Source organism: Zalophus californianus, chromosome 16 (assembly GCF_009762305.2).
Source record: "Zalophus californianus isolate mZalCal1 chromosome 16, mZalCal1.pri.v2, whole genome shotgun sequence".
In the NCBI taxonomy this organism is placed as follows: domain Eukaryota; kingdom Metazoa; phylum Chordata; class Mammalia; order Carnivora; family Otariidae; genus Zalophus; species Zalophus californianus.
The window spans coordinates 47,903,385-47,927,123 of NC_045610.1; the positions used below are offsets into that span (position 1 = coordinate 47,903,385).

Sequence of the window (23,739 nt, forward strand, 5' to 3'; positions counted from 1 at the left end):
CAGAGGGACTGGCTGCCCCTGCCAGGCTGCAGTGCTTTAGATGGGCCTGCCCAAAAGTCAGGAAGATCAGAGGGAGGTGAAGGAAGGCCACCGAGAACAGAAGACGTATTGAGGGTGCGCCGTCCCCGCCTGTGTTAAGAGATGGTTTTTGCTACCACGGGCAAGAGAGGGCTGTGTTTTCCCTTTTGGAAAGGACCAGGCCCCCACTAATAGCAGTTTCTAAATGGGCAGGGGCCCACATGTCTGGGACTGATTCCCCAAACAACCCCTATGGACACAGACCCAAAGACAGAGAAACCATGGGGACTTCTTGTCTGGGGAAGGGAGATGTGGGTGTGGGGGATGGTTGCCATTCTTGAAGGTGGTGGCGGTAATGGCAGGAGGGCCATCACCCATGCCCTCCAAGTCCTCAGTGTTACTAGAGGGATGTGCTCCAAGGGGCCTCAGTTTCTGCTCAGCGGCCCAACCTCAAACCCAGTCCCTTCTGAGTTTGGGGAAGTCTCAGGGCCCACCTGTCACAACGGGAGTTACAACCCTTCTGTTTCTTTCTCTAATTTAAAAATATCCTGTTTCCAAAAGTCCACTTCCCCCCTCAAACCCTGTCTTATCACAGCTCTATTGTGCGTCCCCTTGAGAGGGAACAGGGCCAGAAGTTCCTAAGGGGCCCCTTTCTGTCCTGGCTGGGCCAGAGGCAGACGTCAACGGCCAAATGGATGAATCAGCCTGACCGCGAAGTCAAGCCATTGTGTAAACTTCCACGCATTGAGGTGAGGCCCGGGCAGCACTCCCACCTCCAACCCAAACCTGACCTGGAAGGACCCGAAGGACCCCATGCTTCCACTCCCCCAAAGCCCCAGGCGCTCTGCAATCAGACACAAGAAAGAAAGAGCCTCAGGCTGTGTTTCCTAAAGCAATATGAATATAAAATACTAAAACTTCGAATATGTTGGTAAGTACTGAAGGAAACCTAGGTTTATGCACACTTGTAGTTTCTGCTTCTTTTTGGTAATAGAGCAATCACCACAAAACTAAAATCTGGTGGGGGCACCTGGGTGGCTCAGTTGGTTAAGTTAAGCGTCTGCCTTCAGCTCAGGTCGAGATCCTGGGGTCCTGGGATCGAGCCCCGTGTCAGGCTCCCTGCTCAGGGGGGAGCCTGCTTCTCCCTCTGCCCCTCCCCCTGTTTGCTCTCTCTCTCTCTCTCCTCTCAAATAAATAAAATCTTTAAAAAAAAAAAATAGAATCTGGTGGGTAGTACCAGTTTTTGTTTTTTTTTGTTTTTTTTTTCAGAGTACTTCTCTACTCTCTTGGGTTCTGAAGTAGGAAACAGTCCCCTGGGGGCCGGGTTGGCAGTGCCCGCTGGCCTGGCTGGCTCTGGACCAAACAGGATGGGTGGGGACTGACCCCCAAGTGCTCTTCTCTCCCTCCCAGAGGGCTTACAACAGAGAGGCCCTCTGTTCTATGGTTCTTTCTTGATGACAGCTACTCTCAGTATATTAAATTTCTACCCCCTTTGGAAACATCTGGAACACCAGGAAAAGAGAGAACAGAAGGTGAAGGCTGAGTGAGTAGATACTCGGATGTGAAGGTATAGGTTAGTGTCTGACCCAAAAGGCATAGGTTAGTCCCTGGAGCAGGACTCGGCATCTCTTCCCAGGGCCTGGAGTTGTCAGGTGGGATGTGCTCAGGACACCTTTTGAGGTGGGCACGGGCATCTAGAGAGGAAAACCAGCTCTCCTGTTGGAAGACTCACAGGAGGTAAATTCCTATAAGCCAGGGTTTCTTAACACTGGCATTATTGACATTCTGGGCTGGATCATTCTTTTCTGAGTTTACTTATTGTTTTTTAGTAATCTCTACACCCATTGTGAGGCTTGAACTCATGACACTGAGGTCAAAAGTCTCATGCTCTCCCAACGGAGCAAGCCAGGCGCCCCTGGGCTGGATCCTTCTTTGGGGGTGCTGTCCCGTACGTTGTAAGATGTTTAGCAGTATTCCTGGCCTCCGTACATTAGACGCTATACTACCCCTTCTACCCCCTGCTCCCTGCCCAAATTATGACAACCAAAATGTCTCCTGCCTTGAGAACCAGTGCTCCAGCTGTGGAAATGTCATCCTAGACCTGAGTTCTTTCATAGGGAAGAACTTGACTGTGTTGCTGATTGTAGTAAACCACTTCGCTCTTCTGTTTTAAAATCCAGTGTAAATATACATTAATAGGTTTTGCTTTGGATGAGCTGCAAGCCATTTTATGAAGTACTTTTAGAACAAGCTGGAGCACTAGAAAATGTCAAGCACTGAATCAGAGTAAAGATACAAACTTTCCTGGTGAGCCAGGAGCTGCAGTTCACACAAGGCTCAGCCAGGCTGAGAGTGAAGTTGTGGAGAAAGCCAGAGGATGTCATGCCTTTATGGAGACGGTCCCCGCCCAGCTATAATGCCTCCCTTTTAGTTCCTGTCACTAGGAGAGCAAGGGGAACAAAAGAAAATCAAACCTTTCCCTGTAACCTGTATGGCTTTCTTTAAACACTCACTTCTTAGGACAACCTACATTACTGCTTAATAAAAGACATAAAAACAGACTTTGTTCCCGTTTCTGGAAAGCCAGATCATAAGCCATAACCAGAGCAACCGTTGCTGACTGGGATTTGCAAATCTGACCTTAGGCAAATCACTGAAAAAGGAATAAGTACTTTAAAAAAAACCTCAAGTGCTAAGCTTGAAGATCTAAATTATGAGAAATTATCTGCGTGGTCTTTATTACGTAAGCCAGCTGATGGTTGCGTAGATGCAAAAGCTCTTTCTCAACCCCATGCTGGCTATTTTCCAGGGCTTGTTTTCCCTCCTCCTTAGGCTTCTCTCAATGTGGTCTCTTTCAGAAGTAAATTTCCTAGTACTGAGAACCCCTCTCCTTCTTCCCCTAATGTGTTGTAATGAATCACCTAATAGCTAGAAAGGGGAAACCTCCAAGATCAGGGGTTTTCTTGCCCGGACTGAATTAATGGCTGGGACAAGATGTTAGCTTAGCTCTCTGTCACCAAAATAGTAGGCTCCCAACAGAAGGGCAGACCTAACCACAGCCATGACCCAGGAGGGGACACTGAGTTGGAAGAGATGCCCCCTCACACCCATTCTATTGAACCCACCCGCCCACTACAGCGCTTAGCCCCACCCCCCCAACACACCCTCCTGAGAACACTGAAGGCTCTGTAGCAGTTCCACGAGGGTGAGGGGCATTTTATTGAATATTAATGAGAAAATTAACAACTGAGGGAGAAATGAGGGGCAGGAGCCAAGTCATACAACTGGACAAGGGCTGGGCTGAGACCCAACCCCAGGCCTCTATCTCCTGCTTAGGGTGTTCCCCTTAGGATTACAGTGCAAAGAACCGTCCAGGTGGACTCCAGCCAACACAAACACGGCAGAAGCACAGTGAGTTGGCCTCTGAGATCCATGACTTAATTCAGATTTGAGGGACAAGTCAGGCTTAGAAGCAAATACCTAGAGGGTCTTGGAGTCAAGGGTGAGTAAAGAGTTAGGATTGGCTCCAAGGGACCTAGGAAGTAACTCTTAGAAGTTACTTAGTACCAACACGTCCTGGGGAATGGTTCAGGATGAACCAAAGCATAGACAAATGACTGTTACTTCCAACTGCCAGAACGAGACTCTCTGAATGTTCTAACTAGAAGGCAACTTAAGCATCCATTCAACCACTTCACCTGACATAAAAACACTGAGCTTAGTCACATTCACAGACATGCAAAGTAGGATGGTGGTGGCCAGGGGCTGGGGAGAGTCGCGAGTTACTGTTTACTGGGTATGAAGTTTCACTTTGGGAAGATGAAAAAGTTCTGGAGATGGATGGTGATGATGGTTGTACGACTATGTGAATGTATTTAATGCCACCGAAATGTACACTTAAAAGTGATTAAAGTGCCAAGTGTGATGTATATTTTGTCACAGCTAAAACGCAGGCGTGCGAGGAGCTTAGAGCTAAAGCCAAGCTTGCGAAGACCTGGCTCCTCCCCCAGCCTACAGATGCCCGCCACTCCTCACCCTCTCCCCAGGGCACTGGTCCTACCCAGAGCCCCACCCTGGGGCTGCTCCTTGGAGGCAGGCCTGCCCCATGCCCTTTAGCTTATCTAGAGGAGCAGTTTTCCTTTGTATCACTCAGGGGAAAAAAGGGGGTTTAAGAGCCAGAACTACGCCCTGTGAGCCATTTCCCAAAATAGCCAGCCCTGAAGTGCTGTTGGTGGGAAGGTGGTGAGGACTGAGAAATTAAGGTGGGAAGAATAAAAACCTAAGAAGGAAAGGTTAGAGAAGACTTAGCTCTGCACGCAGCCTGTTCACTGACCTGTCCAGAGACCCACCTCCCCAGGGCCTTTATTTTATTAGGTGTCACCCTTCTGCCCCCCGACGCCGGCCCCCCACATACACGCCCGCATGCATGTACCCGTGTTGGAGGATTCTCTCTGCTGGCCAACCCTGAGTGATCCTTCCAAGATTGCTAAGAATGAGAAAGACCCTACCTCTTCAAACAAGAAGCAGAACATAACTGGAGTGATATAATCAGAAGGGAACTCGGAAGCATCTAGAAGAGGCTTCTGTAAGTGTGGTCCCCAGACCAATAGCCTCACTTTGTGAGAGTTTGTGAGGAATGCAAATTAGCCTCACTCCAGACCTACTGAATCAGAAATTCAGGGGGGTAGTGCCACGCCATCTGTGTTTTAACAGACCTGGAGAACAATCCATCTAGATTCGGGCCCGTGCCCCTCATCTCACAGAGGTGGTGACCAGGGTCCCAAGAAGTTCCACGACTCACCCAGGGTCACCCAGACCATACAGGCTATTACTCTTAATAGAGGTGACTCCTCTAAGGAAACCAATGATAATGGGAAGCCGAACAGAGAGCTGGAAAATGTAGCAGCATGCGGTCCATGGGTTCGGCAGCGTGGAGAGGAAACGTGAGGAGCACCACTCTGCAGCCAGGCCCCTGCCTCTTAAGCCCTGCTCTGCCAACCACTGGCCCTGGGATCGATCGGTGACAAGTTATTTAACCTCTGGGCCCATTTCCCCATCTGCAGAACAGGAATAGTAGCTCCTGAGGTTTCCAGGACAGAGCCTCTTTACTGAGGGTCCAGCACAGACTTCCAAGGCAGCACTGTGGTTTTGGCTACAAGACCCAGGCTCTCTCTAACCCCCAAACTCTGGGCAGGAACGGGCTGCCAGGTCAGAGACCAGACGACAGAGATGCCCAAGCCCCAGTGGACTCCTGATGGCCCAGGTGGGGCAGGGGGAGCGCCCTGGGGTGGGGGGAGTCGGGATATGGCTCTGGTCTCTGCCTGGGCTCAAGTTTCTCTGGCATCTTTCAGCGAAAAGGCCTGGGCTACTCACTGTAGGATAGAGATGCTATGAGGACTGGTGCTAGGCGTACTTCGCACCAGCTCCCCCCCTTTCTCATTTAATCTCAGCGGAAGAAACTGGAGTCTCAGAGGGGTTAGGCGTCTTGGTCAAAGTCACACAACTGCCAAGTGGCAGCACCGGGACTGGGGCTCAGGTGTCTGCCAGCAAAATAGATGCAATACCGTCCTGAATCCCTACAGGGTTGGGTCCTGTGGTCCATTCCCGCCTTAGGCCAGAGGGAGCCGTCGGGTTCCCACAGCGCGGGGACTGAGGATTCGGGCCTGGAGAACCAGCCCAGGGCCCTTGAGGGAGCCCATCTGAACAGCTGCCTTAAAGTAGATACAGGAAACCACAATACACCACCCGCAAATATGCCACATTGGCACAGGATTATTTCGAGCTGGAGCCAAATGAGTCAACGGATGCAGAGAGCATCTACAAAAAAATTTATTGCTCTTGGTTAACTTGCTAAATAAGCCCCCAACTCTAACCACTCTGCAGTTTCTCATCACTTTGTTTTTCTCCTGTTAATCTGTCTTTTGTCAGTCTAATTTGCAGGGCGCCTAACACAGACCCTTCGGGATGCACACTGGATGTGGCCTTTTCCAGCTGTAAAGGGTCTCCAGCAGCAGCCTCAGGCCACAGCAGACCCCGAGGCTTCCTGCGGGTCTCCTGTGTGGGGGATCCCTCTGGGGGGAATCCCTGCGGGCTCCACACACCATCAGCTTCCTTTCCCCGAAACCAAAGGCAGCGCAGTTCCCTGACCCATGATCAGGAGCGTGGAAATCCAGCTCCAGGGTGGGCCAGTTTGGGGACGTGCTTCCTGTGTGAACCTGGGCAAGTGTTTTAACCGCTCTATGCGTCAGTATCCTCATCTGTAAAATGGGACTTATTGTGAGGATTCAAAGAGATATTGTAACAGTAAGCGCTCAATCCTTTTGCATAACCAAAGCAACTAAAAGTGAACAATCTCAGGGACCTCGAGGAAAGCAGGAGTGTTTTTACACAATTACCCAACAGCACCCAGTGTGAACCCTACTGGAGCTCTAGCTTTTTGTTACCCTGGAAAAATAGAGGTCTATTTATTTCTCAATTTGCATTTTGCTACCTCTGAACATATTGAGAGTGCAAAATGAAATGCTGAAACCAAAAATTGCCCCAGGAAATGGTTTCTGAAAAATCAGTCAGTCAGTGTCAAGTTCCACAAGGGGTTGAGTTTCTGCTCTACCCATGCAAATACATTTAAAAAACATACTAAGGGGAGGGCGCCTGGGTGGCTCAGTTGGTTAAAAAACATACTAAGGGGAGATCCCTGTTTCAGCTAAAAAGTGCGTCTCCTCCAGTTAGGACAGTGCTTCTCAAATGTTGGTGGTGTCAGCAATATCTGGGAGCCTGTTAGAGGTCAGATTCTGAAGAGTCAGATTCTCATGGGTCTGGGCTCCCCCTGAGACCGCCACAGCCACTGGTCGTGGAGCCCGCTCGGAGTCGCCGGGCTGTCCCGAAGCTGCCCGGCCAGTTGTAATGCTTCCCAGAGAATCCGCTTAAATACAGGTCTGAGGCAAGATATCCACGTAGTGACTATTTCCCCCAGAATCATGCCTTTTGGGTTGTGACTTATTTTCAGAATTTAAAAAGGAGTCTTTGTATTCCACTCATTTCCCCAGAATGGGATAGAATAGGGATACAAAAAATGATATTGCTGGGAGCTTCCCCAGTTCCACGTCTGCTTGGGCACTGTGCTCAGTCCTGGGGGAAGCTCTTCATGGGCAAGTGGTGGAGATGGGGACTGAACTGGGGTCCAGCATCAAAGAAAAGGAGAATCCAAGGAGCAGATCCACCCCCCACCCCCAGGCAGCATGTTCTCAGAAAGACTGAGCTACCCAACGTCTTGAAAGTAAAGCCCTGACTTAGTCTACGGACTCTGGGCACCCACCGCGCACCAGGGCCCATGCGGCAGGGCGGGGAGAAGGGCAGGTGAGGCACCCTGGGTGGCACCTGAGCACAGGTGGGGCCATGCTGCTTCTCCTGAGGTCACGTGAGCACACAGCGGTGCCAGGACACACTCCAGCTCAGCTGCCCATTAGCTGGGTATGAATGTGTGAGGTCCTGTTTCCCTGGCATGCAGTAGGCACTTAATATGCGTGCATTGACTAAATTGCAGCACACATAACACATGGCTACTTTTTAGGGGTGGCATGTCTGTATATTATATATACACCAACTTCGGTGTAAGGGGCAGTACTCCTTTTTGTCTTCCTTTGCTCCTCCTTCTCCCTGCCCACTCCCAAGCCTACGGATGATTCAGGGGGAAGCAGCCCCCAGGCTGGGGGAGTCAGGGGCCCTCACTCACCAGGGTTAGCTTTCCGGATTTCACTGTACACCGTCTCTGTGCCCTTGGATTCCAGACCTGGAAAGTGACCAGGTACAGGTCAACAGCTGTCTCTGGGCACCAGCTCAGCCCACTCCTGAAGCAGGAGAATGTCCGAGGCTCCCTGCTTGCCCACGACCCCACCCCACAAGCACCCGTCTCCAGCAGGGCCTGGAGACCTGGTTGCCACAAAGCTCAGGCCATTTCCTGGCTCTAGAAGATCCCGGTCTAACCAGTGTCACTCTTAGCCTGGAAGGATGAGGTCAACAGGCCATTACGGGGGCAGGTCCACCTGCTCTAGGGGAACCCTGGACCTGAGAGGCCACAGCTGGAGAGGTCCCCAGTATCCACCTGCAGCCTCCAGCTCGGGGGCCCCATCATTGCTCCCCTGCCAGGGTGTCCCCGTGTCCAGCTGCTCCTCCAGCCCCTCCCAGGAGGCAGGGCTATGGGCTCCTGATCATCTGAGGCCTGGGTTAGAGCCTGTGCATCACCTGTGACTTCAAGGATCAGCAGTGACTGAGTCACAGCTGGTCAACTGGCTAGTTGATTTCAAATGCCAACACCGGGGCCTCATTCTGGTTCTGATTGGTCTGGGGTGGCCCTGGCACTGGGGTTTTTTAAAGAGCTTCCAGGAGATTCTAAGACGCAGACAGGGTTGAGATCCTCTGGTCTGGACTCTTTCGGAATAGCAGACAGATGACCGACCAGGGTATGGATTACGCCCAGAGGAGACTCAGGGTTTGGGGGACAAAACACCCATACGGGCATCTGTTTAAGTTGACGTCTACGTACAGGCTGTGTATACACGCACTTGTACACACACTCGTACTGTGTCTACATGAATCGTACTCATACACCCCGTGTGTACACACCCAGCATATGTACATACATACACACCCACAAACCTCAGGGGACAGGATGGGGCCCGGCCACTACCCCCGCCTCCTCTCACCTGCACAAAGGACCAGGAAGCTTCATTGTGGAAAGGTAGCTTTCTACATGTGGCCAACATTCTCCTTCTACAGATCCGGAAATGAAGCCCCAGACAGGGTAAGATGCTTCCTGCCACCATGCTCAGTACTGTGTGGGTGTTATTTTCCTTGGTGGCAGATGGCCAGGGCATGCCCACGCACTCTAACTGCACCAAGATACCCTTGACTCACTAGGCTCCAGGGAGCCCCAGACCCTGAACATCCCCCTTCACTGCCCGCATGGCCCTTTCTCTTTGCCCCATTCCTCCTCCAAGTCCCAGGACAAGCTTTGTTCCTACGCCTGGGTTCACACACCCTCACACACCTACCTACTCCCTAACACACTCACCTCTTCCCTGTGCCCAGGGCAGTTACGTAGGACCCCTGTGCTCCCACAGCACTTTGGGGACACTTGCCCATGACCACACTGACATTATTTGTCCCCACGACCGGCTCCCTGGTGGACCCGGAGCTCCTCCAGAGCAGCACCTGAGGTCCGGTGCACCTCCCGATCCCAGGCCTTGCACAGTTACCTGGAGGCAGCCAGAGAGGTTTGATAGGACAGTGAAGGCACCAGTCAATGTCCTTGCAAGGGTTTCTGTCTCAGACCCTGAGCTTCAGGAAGGCCTTGGCATAATCAGCCTGTTCCCTGAGGTTTTAGATCTTAGGATTAAAACCATGGTCATTCATTAGACACTGAATGGTGAATGGTGGTGGTTCCTGTGCCAGGACCTGAACACCAGGAGGAAGCCTGGAGGTGGGGGGTGGTTCAGATCCCCCAACAGGTGAACTTGGGACATCTGGGGTGGCCAGAGCCTTGTAGAAGTCTTCATATGACTCCCCCAAGGCACCAAACAGGAGTTGGTACTCACCAGCATGGCTGAGATACCAACCACCCCTCTGCCAGGACACCTGCTTTTCTCTAAGAGGCCAGCAGAGATGCTTACGGCACTCCCCACGCTCCCTCCGCGGCACCAGATTTGGGGGTATACAGGGAGGCTCCAGGGATTCCCACATCTCCTGGGGATCTACCGCATCCCCAAGGGATTCTGCACCATGTTAGGCCTGGGCAGGTCACGCATTCAGTATGATCCTAACACCTGTTGTGCGCTGGGCACCATGGACAAGGAAGGGAAAAGGTAACTCGGACCTGGAGCTTTTGGGAGCTCCAGGCTGTGGAGCAGACAACGCTGGGAGAAACAATATAGGTTGCTGTGTGTCAGGTGCACCGGGGTCCCTGCTAGCTCATCCTCAGACTCTGTCCCACAGTGGGAGTGGGGGCCGTGGGGAAGGAATGGAGGGATGAGGTGGGGTGGCCCAGCCTGGGGGCTGGTCACCCGTGTAAGAGCGACAGCCCCCAGGCTTGCTGGTAGACCTCTCTGGTCACCTTGGGGACACTCTAACACCCTCTGGATTCAAGAGCTGCACTTGACCCCCTTCCTCCTTATAACTGCGGATCAGCCCGGGCAGCAGGGTGATTTCCACTTCTTGGAAGAGCGGCTACCCTTGCAGCTGTCCCAGGGATTCCTCCTGCTGCCCCCTCCCCGCCCCCTGGTGGTTCTGCCCGCTGTGATGGGTGGGGGCTGGCACCTCAACACGGCCACCTTGCTCTGCTTGGCAGCTGCCTGCTAATGAGTAACCCAGGCCAACAGGCTGTTTGTCTCTGCTGTCAAGGATGTTTCCACATGGGGCTTTATTTTGGCTTCTGTTTTTCTCTGTTAACCGAGAAAGAGATGGCTTCAACGTCATGGGGTTTTCCCAGCAATTTGCCTCACAGCAAACAAGCAACAGACTGGCTTTAACAAGTTCCTTCCCACCCTGCCTCCACCCTGCAGTGATTCCTTGGCCAGCTGCCAGTCAGAGGCAGAGCTGGGCACGATCCTCATCCCTTCCCCCATCCCAGCTGTGGAAGAGGTAGCCTTGAGGACAGGGAGCTGGGTTGGCCAAGACCAGATCAAGTTTACTCATCACTGGCCTTGAAACCACAAAGCCCTTTCCTCACCCTAGTGACGCCCCACCCACCACCCATGAGAAAGCAAGGGGACAGCGTCCTAGGCCAGGCCTGCCCTACCCTGCTGTCCCTGAGCACCCAGGACGCTGGGTCCAGAAAACTCAACTTGAATCTTCTAGAAACTCCATTTCCACCCACTTGGCACTCTCTCTAGCTCTCCCGAGACCCTTGTGGCCACGTGGGGAAAGATGACTGCTGTTGTGCTCAGCCTGGCAAGGAAAGCACCCCTCGTCAGCCTGTCTGAGGATCTCTTTTCCCTTTAGAGCCTACCCCACCTTCAGGCACAAAAAAGTTAAACCAGACGCTCTAACGTGGAACATTCCCAAAAGAGTGGAAAAGGGACCCTTTTCCAAGGACAAAACCCTGCATCCTTTGTCCTTCAGCTTCCTTCAGTCCAAACGCTCTGAGGCCATCGGGCAAAGCGCTCACAATCCCACCTCGTCCTGGCCCAGCGGGCAGCAGAGGAGGGGGCAGGACCTGGCCCTCTGCAAGGGGAGCATGAGAACCTCAAGGGCCAGAGCCCGGGGACGCCCTGTCTGCTTGAGCGCCCAGCAGACTTTGGAGGGTCAGGGGACAGCAGGGTTTTTCTACACATATGCAAAATCTCTGGGCAGCCTTGCCCTCTTGTTAGGCTTCCCCGTTCCGTCCCGGCCGGAAGTCCCCTTAAGAGGAAGGGGACTGAGCCCACGATGCACAGTGCCCGGGGCAGTGGTGGGGGGGGGCACTTGTGGCAGGCTCTGGCAGGACCAGAGAAGGCTGGAGGGGAGCCCCCTACAGTCCCTTTAGCCACAGCTGACCCAGCCGACCCAGACTTGCTTCTGAGCACCGGCCCCCTGTGCTGTCTGTCTCCTCTTGGGCATCTCATGTTTCACCTAACTGAACCTGTTCCTCCCAGCCTCAGGCATCCTGACCGTCCATCCGGTTAGTCAGTCATGCAACCTGCAGTGATTCGGTCTCCCCGATCCTTGCCATAAAATCTCATCCAGTGTTGTCATGTCTCTGAAATCTATCTCGAGTCCTTCCACTGGCAGCACTTTGGTTCCACCCTCACCCCCCTCTCCCCTGGTGATAACACTGATCGGCCTCCTTCCAGATCCTCAGAGGAGTCAAGCTCTGGGCCACCTCATGCTGTCCTTCCCATTTCCTGCGTTCTCCTAACCCTCTCTCCTTTTAGTGGGGCCACCTTCTTTGTGCCCTTCAGGCCCCAGCTTAAATGCCAGCCCCCAAACCTGCCTTTCATGCCTTCTCATTGCTCCCCATTCCTTTCCTTCCGAGCACTAACCAGAACCTGATGCTATCTATCTATTCTTCGGTTCCTTGTTTTCCGGACTCCCTCACAGGCTCTACCTCCATGGGTCGGGGTTGGGGAGTGGGTATCATATATGTACCTTTGCTGCTTGCACAGGGGCTGGCCCATCAAGGACCCTTACTTTGTTAACAAGCAAACCTCTTTACAATAAAATAAAGAGGAAGAGAACTCTAGGCCTGTCATGGCCCCCACCTTCCCAGGTCCAGTCCAGTCTTAGAAGTAGGATGCCCAGGGCGCCTGGGTGGCTCAGTCGGTTAAGCGTCTGCTTTCGGCTCAGGTCATGATCCCGGGGTCCTGGGATCGAGCCCCGCATCGGGCTCCCTGCTCAGCGGGAAGCCTGCTTCCCCTCTCCCGCTCCCCCTGCTTGTGTTCCCTCTCTCACTGTGTCTCTCTCTCTGTCAAATAAATAAATAAAATCTTAAAAAAAAAAAAAAAGAAGTAGAATGCTCAGTGTAGGCATGCAGATGGGGCAGTATCAACTCTAGGGACCATTCTGACTGCAGACTGTGGGAACAGTGCCCCACTGGGCAGCACACAGCCTAGGAGCCGTAGGGGACAGCCTCACCTAAAGATTCCGCACACATACCTGCTGACATGGAACCCAGAACCTAAGCAAGGAAGAAGGAAGGAACCCAAAACTCCTCCCAACTCATGGAGCCAGAGATAATAAAGGGATGCCACTGCCCGGTGACTCTGGCTAATGCTATGTGTGCCCGGTCTGGAAAACGGCCCTCAGCTTGCCAGGCTGAGTGGACACAGCTGTAGCCCTTAGGCTCAGTGGGAAGGGGGCTGCGTGGCTATAGCCCTGAAGAGCTTCCCAGCAGGGCCAGAGGGCTCTGGGAGGCTCCTTTTGAGCGCAGCCTGTGGGAGAGCTAGGGTGAAGGAAAGCTATGGGGAGATGCATGGTTTTTTGTGGGGCCAAAAGCAACTGGAACTGATGCTCTTGTGTTCGCTATGGAGCGTCCCGGGCTGAGTCAGTGTCCCCAGCACAGCACCAGAGCCAGGGACCTCCAGGCCAGCCTGCCCCTGAGATAACCACACATAGAAAAACAAAACCTGAAGTGGGAAGCTAGTGCCACTGTTTACACAGAAGGGGGCTCTGTGTTTTCAAAAGCAGTTACCCAAGAGCCCCTTTAACGAGCCAAGCCCTCACTACCTTCAAACGTGTTTCATTTCCCCAAGCTCAAGGTGCAAGCAACTCTTTAAGAAAGATGCTAGGTGTTGGCAAGGAATGTAGCTCTGGAAGAAAGCCCAAAACACCCAGGAGTGAGGCGGCCCTCAAAAGGTCTCTCAGCAAACACATTTCTTAGCACTTAGTAATTGCTCAGTAAAACCTACTCGTTATTAATAGTATGGTAAATAATAATGAAATTTAATGCCTCAAAAGCCTAGGCAGGGGTCCCTGCTCCCGCCGTAGGCATGCCCAGGTCGGTCTGCTGACTGCCTCCCTTCTGACTGACCAAAGGGACCCCTGTCCTTGGGTCATAGCATAGCTCCGCCTGGTGTCTACACCCAAGCAGACAGCAAAGCTTGGGGGGCCACGCCAGTAATGCTGTTTACCTTGGTAAGGTTCAGGAGAGGTCACTTCCACTTCTGTGTACTCCACATCCAAGGTCAGAGGCTCTGCTCAAAAGAACCACAGCACCCCACAGTTAGACAAAACCTCCTTCAGGGGCCTCTGCCTGCATTAGAGATTTCCACTCAAAGGACTGAAGGAGTGCCTATTTCAAGGAGGAAGCCAGACACAGGCTGAATGCCATTCAGGGTTAAGAGGGACACCTCAGACTGGGGAACACAGTGATGAGTCCTGCTCTCCCCAGGATGTGGAGGAACCCTTCTGCCCAGGTCCCCTTGTTTCTACTGGGGAAGGATTTATAAAAGCTCAGGATTAGCCACGGCAGTTAACTCTGGAAGCCTAGTCCACGGCCACAGGCATAGAAAGCTATCTCCAAGATGGAAAGAATCTCAGGCAATGGGGAACAGGTTTCCCCAGCCTAAACATGCTCTGAGAATATAAGCCATATGCATCGAAAAACAAGTTAATGAAAGCAGTCGGGCCGCTATGGTGAAATCTGGGAAAGTAGTTGGTCTTTAACTCAAAGTAACATTATTGTTTACTTATTTATTTTTTATTTTAAAATATTTTATTTATTTATTTATTTGGGAGAGAGAGAGAAGGGTGAAGGGCAGAGGGAGAAGCAGACTCCTTGCTGAGCAGGGAGCCTGATGCAGGACTCGATCCTGGGACTCCAGAATCCTGACCTCAGCCGAAGGCAGACGCTTAACAGCCTGAGCCACCCAGGCACCCTATCGTTTTGTTTTTGAAGTCTCAGAGTGAGTCTTTCTCACCAGCACTAAAAACTGATGTGTGGTCAAGGACACCGGTATTTACTTCTTTATATCTTTAGCTCCTGTGATAGCAGGCTGGAGGGGAAGGGAATTTTGAAAAATGAGTTAGCCCGATCCTTCTGAGCTTTAAAAGCCATAGCAAGCAATCTATTGTTCATTGTCTTTAAAAATTAGCAGCAATGCTATTTTATATTTTTTATAGTGTATGTTTCCTTTTTATTAAATACTTAGGTTTCAAAGAATATTTATGTTAGGTATAAAATACAGATAATAATAATAAATAACGGTGTACCCATCACCTTTTTAAGAAAAAGAACATTTTTATTACCCCTGACGTACCCTGTGTGCTTCTCCCCATCCCAGACCCTTAATACTTTCCTTCTAGCTTTATTGAGGCATAAATGACATGTAACCTTGTATAAGTGAAGGTGTACAACCTGATGATTTACCACAACGCTATTTTAGAAAACGCCCCCACCTCTACTATCCAAGAGAAAGGAGATCCTCCTACAGTACCCAGTACCCAGTTCCATGTTAGGTATAACCCAGGTCTTTCCTACTGGAATTTAGTTTACTGTCTTTCTTTTTTAAGAGATTTATTTATTTAGTTTAGAGAGAGAGAACAAGTTGGGGGAAGGGCAGAGGGAGAGGGAGAGAGAATCTCAACCAGACTCCATGCTGAGCACGGAGCCCGATGTGGGGCTCATTCTCACAACCCTGAGATCATAACCTGAGCCAAAACCAAGAGTCAGATGCTCAACCGACTGAGCCACCCAGGGGCCCCTAGGTTACTTTCCAGTAAGAACACAAGATAGCATCTTTGGAGCAAGTGACCAGCCACCCCCATTTTACACAGCAGCTGGGGACAGGGTCACTGGGGTGGCAGGGGAGTGGGGGGTAATATCCTCAGGTCTTAACAGTTTTAGTTCTTTCCTAGGGGTCTTTTTTCTGTAAATGTTTCTAATTAAAAAAAAAAAAACTTAGTTCGACCATTACCTTTATTTTCATTTATTGGTTTCATTGCATGGTTTCCAACATCTTCATTGTAACCTAATTGAAAAATAACAAAGAGGATGAGTGGCAACAGAAATCCTAGTTTCCTATATAACTTGTAAAAAACTCAGTGCCACTAACACACAGAGTCTGGCCTAACTTCGTCAGTGTAGTGGTCCACCAGCAGTGTAGAAGACTCTGGATTCCTTCTTCGTCCCCCTATGGCCCCATCCGACCTCTGTGTGGTCATTTTCTAATACCAGTGATGCCCACCATCCCATGGGTGGGATACTTCTGCTTATGAATTGTTCAAGACTCAGAATTGTTCACTTTGAGTAAGCTCATTAGAAATTAAGCCTAATTCCAAAAAAAAAAAAAAAAGAAGAAGAAGATAGCAGGAGGGGAAGAATGAAGGGGAGTAAATTAGAGGGGGAGACGAACGATGAGAGACGATGGACTCTGAAAAACAAACTGAGGGTTCTAGAGGGGAGGGGGGGTGGGGGGATGGGTTAGCCTGGTGATGGGTATTAAAGAGGGCACGTTCTGCGTGGAGCACGGGTGTTATACACAAACAATGAATCATGGAACACTACATCAAAAACTAATGATGTAATGTATGGTGATTAACATAACAATAAAAAATTTAAAGAAAAAAAAAGAAATTAAGCTTAATTCTAAAGGGATAGGCCCGTAACCAGAAACATGAAGAACACTAGCAAACTAACCCTCTCCAATCAGAGAGCTAGATGCAGGAGAACATGGTTTAAAGAAATCGTGGTACCTCTAGGCTGCCACCTCAGTGGGCAAAAAGAACTTCTTAACTTTTTTTTTATCAAGTTGTTCTTTATTAAAAATAATTTTATGGATTATAAATAATATAAATACTTCTGAAGAACACATGGTTTTCCATCATGCATTTAAGCTAATTACTTATTGTGATTACTAAAATATTTTATAAAGTGAAATAATCCATGGAGAGACAATATAAGAATTAGAATATTTCTTGCATTTTAGAAATTTGGGGGAAATCCTATTTTAATCCAAGTCTATATTAGCATTCAATTTAAAGTGTCTACATATTTATGTATAATACAAATAACCAAAAGAACCCCCCTTATACCGCAAAAAGGTATAACACTGGATTACTTTTTGCTAAATAGTCCAAATATTTCTGAAGGTAGTTTCTTACATGATACTCTGTTTTCTTTATTGGTCCATTACTTTTGTTATTACAGATGTTTTGTTTGTTTGTTTGTTTTTAAAGATTTTCTTTATTTGACAGAGAGAGACACAGCGAGAGGGAACACAAGCAGGAGGAGGAGGAGAGGGAGAAGCAGGCTTCCCGCCGAGCAGGGAGCCCAATGCGGGGCTCGATCCCAGGACCCTGGAATCATGACCTGAGCCAAAGGCAGACGCTTACATGGCTGAGCCACCCAGGCACCTCTTGTTATTACAGATGTTTTATTCACTTTTTAGTAAGGATTGTACCACATTGTATGTTTTCTTTAGCTCCTGTTCTATTTGATGGACTTCAGGAATTCCCAGGTTCTTCCATCTGTTTATTTATTGTTTGTCTGTTTACATGTTTATTTTTTTAAGTAGGCTCCATGCCCAGTGTGGGGCTTGAACTCACCACCCTGAGACTGAGCCTCGTGCTCTGCCGACTGAGCCAACCAGGCACTGTTTTATTCACTTTTTAAAGGTTGATGATTTGGTAGTTACAAGAATTGCTCAGTTCTTAAAACATATGCCTCAAGTACGCCCTGCAAGAGGCATATCCTAAAACTCTCATTTTGTGGAACACTCACACATTTAGTAAAGAACATGAGCGTTCTATTCCCAGAACTGCTGATAAAGAAAACTGCCCCCAACCTGGTCTGGGACAGGACATTGCACGTGATAAAATTATCCACCCCGCTGGGAAGCGGCCACCACCCCAGCTCCAAGACTGCAGCAATTTTCTCCGAGACCTAATGGGATTAAGAAATGCACGGGGATTGGCTTCCCACCCTACTGAGCGGACTTCCAAGCTTGCACTAAAGCCTTATCACCAGGTACTCTTTGTACCACTCTTTTCTTTTAAATGCCTCCACTAACAGAGAAATATTGAAATCAGTTGTGGCAAAAGCTGAATGGAAACTGTCTTGTGCTTGTAATAAATAATTCCATCTGAGAAGATCTTTTACCAATGCCTTCATCTGATAACTGGTCTCTCGCTCTCTTAACAAAAGGATAATGATTATACCTGGGCCATGTTCAAAGTTTTGGAAGATAACCCAGGATGGGTATTCGCAGCATTATAATTATTCTCCACCTTAATTCCTGGGGATGTTTAGATGGTGGTAAGATTAGGGTAGAATGTTCTGCCTTTCTTCCTAAGTTTTTGTTTTGCTTATCAACTCACCCTTCCACGACTGGTTAGATGAAGTGCCCCTGCTTGAGGACAGGGCTTCCCTCCCAACTTGAACCTCGTCATCTACAGATTCTGCTTCTAAGAGGGGTGAGGGAGTGTGTGACCCAGCTGGGGAAAACACTTAGCAGGAAACCATGACTCTACCGTAATGTCTGTTGGCTTCAGTATTGGGATCTGACAACATCTTCTCGTTGCTGGAGTTCAGAAGTGGTGCTGCTGGCCTTAAAAGGAAATTTCAAGAGGAAAGAAAGAGTATGACTTTTTTTGGCTCTAACTTCAAACCACGAAAACAATCAAGGAAAGATGTGAGAAAACCAGGGGGAGTTTTCTGAAGTGAGGAAAACTTTACCCTCTCCTGTGGAAAATAAACATTTTTTCCAAAATGTTGACAAAAACTCTTTGCTGTTAAAAAAAGTGTGAGGGCCCTTCCTGGCTATAGCAAGCTCTGAAGAAGTAGCGTTTTCTTGTCCTTCTCTGGACGGTCTTCATTTATTTCCAGAATTGCTTGATTATTTCATTATTCCATTCATTAAATAGTCCATCATCTCATAAATATTTGACATACCAGAATTATCCTATATTAGTCAAATATATACACACATATATCCTTGTTACTTTCACTTACATATAAATGGCCTGTTAGAAATGTATTCTGGTATGTATTTATAGAAATCGTTTCAGATAAAGACTATGTCTGCCAAATTGAATATTATTGTATATTAAAATACAAAATATTTTGCCTTAAGCAATACGTATGATTTCATTATTGTTGATCAAGAGTTTTATTTGCTCTTATACAATTTCTCATACATGTCAATATTAGCATCAAATTAGAAATGAAAATGACACTTTTTAATATTTTGCATGGGACTCCGCATAACTCATTTTAATTTATATATAATATGTGAAGCTTTTTATGTATTTTATTGAGAAATAAAAATTGGATATTTGGCTTTTGTACAATAAAAATAAGAAGTGTCAGGGCCAAGGTGAATCCCACCCCTCTGAATTCTTCGTCCCGTGCTACTGTTTTTCTCCAGGACAGAGCTATCTCTTTCCATACTTTTGAATTTTGGATTTCAAGAACAGTAAAAATATTACCACCTTTTTTTTTTTAGGCCAACTCTATTTTGCCAAGTAAGCAATTTTTTTTAAAGATTTTATTTATTTATTTGAGAGAGAGAGAATGAGAGATAGAGAGCACCGAGAGGGAAGAGGGTCAGAGGGAGAAGCAGACTCCCCGCTGAGCAGGGAGCCCGATGTGGGACTCGATCCCAGGACTCCAGGATCATGACCTGAGCCGAAGGCAGTCGCTCAACCAACTGAGCCACCCAGGTGCCCCCCAAGTAAGCAATTTTTAAAAATTCCATCTACTACCAATATAATTTTATAAGGAAAAGAGGATCTCACAAGGAACAATATAAGAAGGACATGACCTCAGACTAAAGCCATTCTTTCCCATGGAAGGACAGTTGGCAATCTTCTAAGGAGCCAAAGACACATGCATCCCTATGCTACTCACACCTAAGACCCTTATTTTTCTGAGTTTTCCAAGAGACACTGAAAACTCTCTAAGGACCAGAATCTCCCTATAGTTGATGCACATCTACAGAGTAGCCACCTCTCTCCCAAGTACACACACTGACCTGGACATCTCCACTGGTGTCTGCTTGGCTTTAAAAGAGAAAGAGAAAATCCAAAGTTAGTATAAAGTATCCACGTCTATACCAGATAGGAAGACTCATCTCAACCATATTTGACTTTCTTGAAGATTCAATACCCATAAAAAGAGAAAAGAAAGCCAAATATATTCCTCCTTTAAAAAAAAAAGAAGAAAAAAACAAACAAACAAATAAACAAACAAAGTAGGTCTTCTCTTGGTCTTATACCGAGAGATTTCACATCATTTCCTCCAGAAATATGGACATTTTGACTGTTTTAGCCAGGAGCAATTTTCCTTAGTGGAATGTAATAGAGATGAAGTCAACAGGAGAGGAACCAGGTAAGCCAGATAAACGGGCAACTATCTTTGATTCAAGATGATTCCAAGAACTAAAGGCTACATCAGTCCTTATACTTTTAATTCCAAGCTGGCCTGAGACCAAGGCCAGGGTCAGCCTTAGGAAAGGGCTGGTTCTGGAGCCTGTCTTCCCAGAAGGGTTGCAGCTTTCTTGTTCTAGAAAAACCCAGGGCCCCTCCTCATCCCGTCTGCCCCCACCCATCCCAGGCAGCAGCACTGGGGCTCCAAAACAACCTGCCCTACTCTACAAAAATTTTTGCAGAATTTAGTGGGGCCGTGCCCTTTTCCTTAAGTTCATGCTAGCTGACTCTGATTCCTGAGTGTCAGTGGGTGATCCTGGCTTCCCTTCCATGTGTGGTTAACCTCAAGCACAGGTTAGAAATCATGGCACAAATGGCAGATCAATTGGGAGGCATTCAGTGGATGGGGGGGGAGGGCTAGGTGGGTCTCCATAGCACTCTACCAAGTGCAGGACTAGGTGTGGCCAAATCCACAGAAACAGCATCTTCTGACCACATGTAGATGCAACCTCCCCCCAGATGCATCTTTTCTGGGTCGTCCAACTAGGAAAGCAATTTCTTTCATTTGTGACTAACTAAATCCAAGGGGGCAATAAAAGCTTTATGCCCATCAAAGCCAAAATCTTTGGTTATCAAGGTGACACCCCAAGGAGAAAAGCAACTGTCATCAGTGTTATCTCCTCAGTTCCCAGTGGGGCAGAGCACTAGCCCCTCATGTCCAGGGCCAGTTTCCTGGACAGGGCAACCTACCAGAATGGAACAAAAGAACTGTACTTACCCTTGGCTTTCTTCAGAAAATAACATCTGGCCCCAAGTACCAAGATGGCAATTATCACTCCAATGACAAATACTGCAATAAGTCCTTTTATCCATGGGGCAAGAAAGACTGGAAACGAAGAAAAAAAATACACACACACACACACACACATACACACACACATAGGTTTTTCCTCTGCCAGCAAGAAATAATACCAGGTTTAAGCAACAAATAAGTCTAATTTTTATAGTCCTTGTAACCAGCATCTAACATGAGCATCAACCTCTGAAGGACACTGTTCATAGCTGGTGGAGAAATGTTTTTGTGTGTTTTTTGTTTGTTTGTTTGTTTGTTTGCTACAGAGTCAGCTATGGTCTTAAAGGACGATTGGACTGAAGTAGACTCCTTTTTGGGGTCTATTCAGCCCTTCTCCTTCACTAGGAAACCAGCTTCTACCCACTTGTGTGGGCTCCCCTAACTATGTCCCTTCTTCATGACCCAATCCCCTTGGCCATTGGTAGTCCATGGGTGGACATTTGACCCAAGATGGGCCAACTGGTATCTCTTGACCAAGAATTTGGAATTACAACTATGTGAGAAATTTCTAATTTTTTATAATAACCAATTCCTCTTTTATATTTAATTTGGATGCATGTCTGTCACTTGCAGCAAAAGAGCCTGGAGGACATTGGTTTCTTAACCCTCAGTGAAATGAGCTAAACAGCTGCCCACTTCCTCTTACAAGGGATAAGGCTTTGGCCTTGCTCTGCTCTTGGAGGCCACACTAGATCCCACTGTTCCAGACCCTGACTCACCTCTGACTGTCAGTATGTTGCTTTGGGGACTGCTTTTAAGCCGGTTCCCTCTGTTGGAGGCTGTGCAGTAATACTGTCCCTCATGCTCCTTGCTAGCCTTCGCCTTGTGCCAAATGGCCTGGGTGTCATTCGAGGTGGTTTGGTAGAAGGGACTGGTCTCTTTTTCTCTGTAAAACCTGAAGGTGATTGGACCAGATGCTTCGTTCACGGAGCACCGAAGCACGACGGCCTTCCCAGACTCCACATCCTCATTCAGCAGGATAGAGAGCTTGACCTCATCCACTGGGGCTGAAAGGCAGTGAAAGGGACAGCGCTGAGGAAAGGGGGAGGTGCAAGGGAGGGAACACGACACAGTGCCGCTCGGGGCCAGCCTCCTGCCGCCCTATGACAGAGACCGGGACTGGGACTGGGACTGTGTGCGCCTTTTACTCAATGCACCACCCCCACCCCACGTCCTTCACATCTCCCCTCCTCTCCTTAGCCCAGAAGGACAGCAACTGAAGCCTCCTGTGCCCACGTGTTGCTTACACACAAGATGCTAGGGACACCTCCCTTCACTTAGCACCTCAAGGATTACTGACCACTCAGCCTGATGATACAATTCATCTCTGTGCCCTGTTGAGTGTGAGTGAGTGTGTGTGTGTGAGATTTCCCTCCCTGTGCTTACAAAGATGTATGGCACTTCCAGATCTTATGAATAACCTTGACCCACTATCTTTAGCTATTCCTGTTCTTCTCCCTTTTCCTTTACGAATGTTCTAAACCAATGCTCTCACAACCTCATTTCCCCCCTTCTTGTTACCCCTGTCACCTGACTTCCATCCCTCCGCTTTGGAAACTGCTCTCCATCTCTGGTTTTGAAGAAACGCCAAAGGTCACCCGATCCCGACTCTCCCATCCCCGAGTCCCCAGCAGATTAATTCCAGTCTTCATAGGCGTCCTTCCAGTCTTCCCATCTGCGGCCTTCCCGAACCAGTGCGGCTTCCTCTGCGGCCTCTCCGATGCATCCCAGCCCAGATTCTCTAACCTCCTCACCTGTCACACCCTCTTTATTCACTAGTTTGTCTTCGTTTTGCTCCTTAAATATGGACTTTCTGCAAAATTTGGTCCTCAGCTTTCCATCTCCATTCTCCTCTTTGGTGATCTCACCTACACCATAGCTTCTGTTTGTGCATTTAACACGTAAACATAGAGCATTCAATGCTGAAATAGACAGCTCTAGTCCGATTACTCCCCTGGACTCCAGGTCTCGATTTTGACCTGGGCATTTCCACTGGGAGGCCCTGCCAGCCTTGCATTCCCAGCAGATCCAAGCAGAACTCAATTTCCTCCCACATAGATTTTACAAGTTTAACTACCAAAATTCTGATCCTCAATTGTCTTCCCAAGCAGACTTTCCTATTAGTGTGAGAACGGACTGGTCAGCAGACTGGTATCTGACTTCATTTTTAAAAAAGATTTATTCATTCATTTTAGAGAGAGAGAGAACAGGTGGAGGGGCAGAGAAACAGAGAGAGAATCCCAAGTAGGCTTCCCCCTGGGCAAGATGTGGGGCTCCATCTTACGACCCCAAGATCATGACCCGAGCCAAAACCAAGAGTCGGATGCTCAACCAACTGAGCCACCCAGGTGCCCCGGCATCTGACTTATAAACCACCTCCTCGAGAGTACAGTGGGTGGCCCAACCACAGAGATGCCAGTCCCACAAAAGGGACCACCAGGCCCGAGATGGGAGGGTGGACTTCAACCACAAGGGCAGAGTCCTGGAGGGTACAGCCTGATTCAAGAGCCTCTCTCCTGCTGAAGCACAGTGGAGTGGTGGCAAGCCAGCTTCAGGAACCAGGCTGCCCGGCTCCCATTCGCAGCCCCACTGCCCACCAGCTGTTCATCTTAAGCCTTCGGTGCATCATCATAAAATAAGGATAATATTTTAATGCATCTTACAAGGCTATTGTAAATATTAATGGAGATAATTTGCTAAAATACTTCACACTGGGATGCCCACGTGGTCAGAGCTCAGTAAATGTTAACCACTTATATTGACCCCATTTAAACCAATTTAAACAGTTTCATGTGGGCTTCTGCATTGGCTTCTTAAGGTATTGTGAGGTTTGAGGCCCCCACTTCTAACTGATAGAGCCCCCCCGGTTAATCTCCCCCAAGCTCCATCCTCCTCATGACCTCCTTTCCTCTTCTGGCTCTTATTGCACACAGGACAAATTCTCAACTCTGAAGACTGGCATTCGGTGCCCTTCACAGTTGAGCTCAGTCACTTTTTCAGTTTATATCCAATCCCAATCTTTTGTTTCCAGC

The 23,739-nt window shown here is 48.7% G+C and overlaps 1 protein-coding gene across 11 annotated transcripts in view; it reads right to left on the minus strand.

The window, feature by feature from the left end:
• The window catches only part of PECAM1 (platelet and endothelial cell adhesion molecule 1), a 71,204-nt gene that overhangs the window by 6,691 nt on the left and 40,774 nt on the right, over window positions 1–23,739 (minus strand). For 5 of the 11 annotated variants that reach the window (XM_027624811.1, XM_027624809.2, XM_027624813.2 and 2 more), the window contains exons 9-15: window positions 21,427–21,714; window positions 20,633–20,740; window positions 19,461–19,488; window positions 17,959–18,035; window positions 15,405–15,458; window positions 13,620–13,682; window positions 7,751–7,807 (exon numbers count right to left, since the gene is read on the minus strand). In XM_027624811.1, the coding sequence (XP_027480612.1) occupies window positions 7,751–7,807; window positions 13,620–13,682; window positions 15,405–15,458; window positions 17,959–18,035; window positions 19,461–19,488; window positions 20,633–20,740; window positions 21,427–21,714 (675 nt within the window). The remainder of the gene's footprint in view (window positions 1–7,750; window positions 7,808–13,619; window positions 13,683–15,404; window positions 15,459–17,958; window positions 18,036–19,460; window positions 19,489–20,632; window positions 20,741–21,426; window positions 21,715–23,739) is intronic. The other 6 variants (XM_027624805.2, XM_035724463.1, XM_027624804.2 and 3 more) reach the window with 6 other exon arrangements.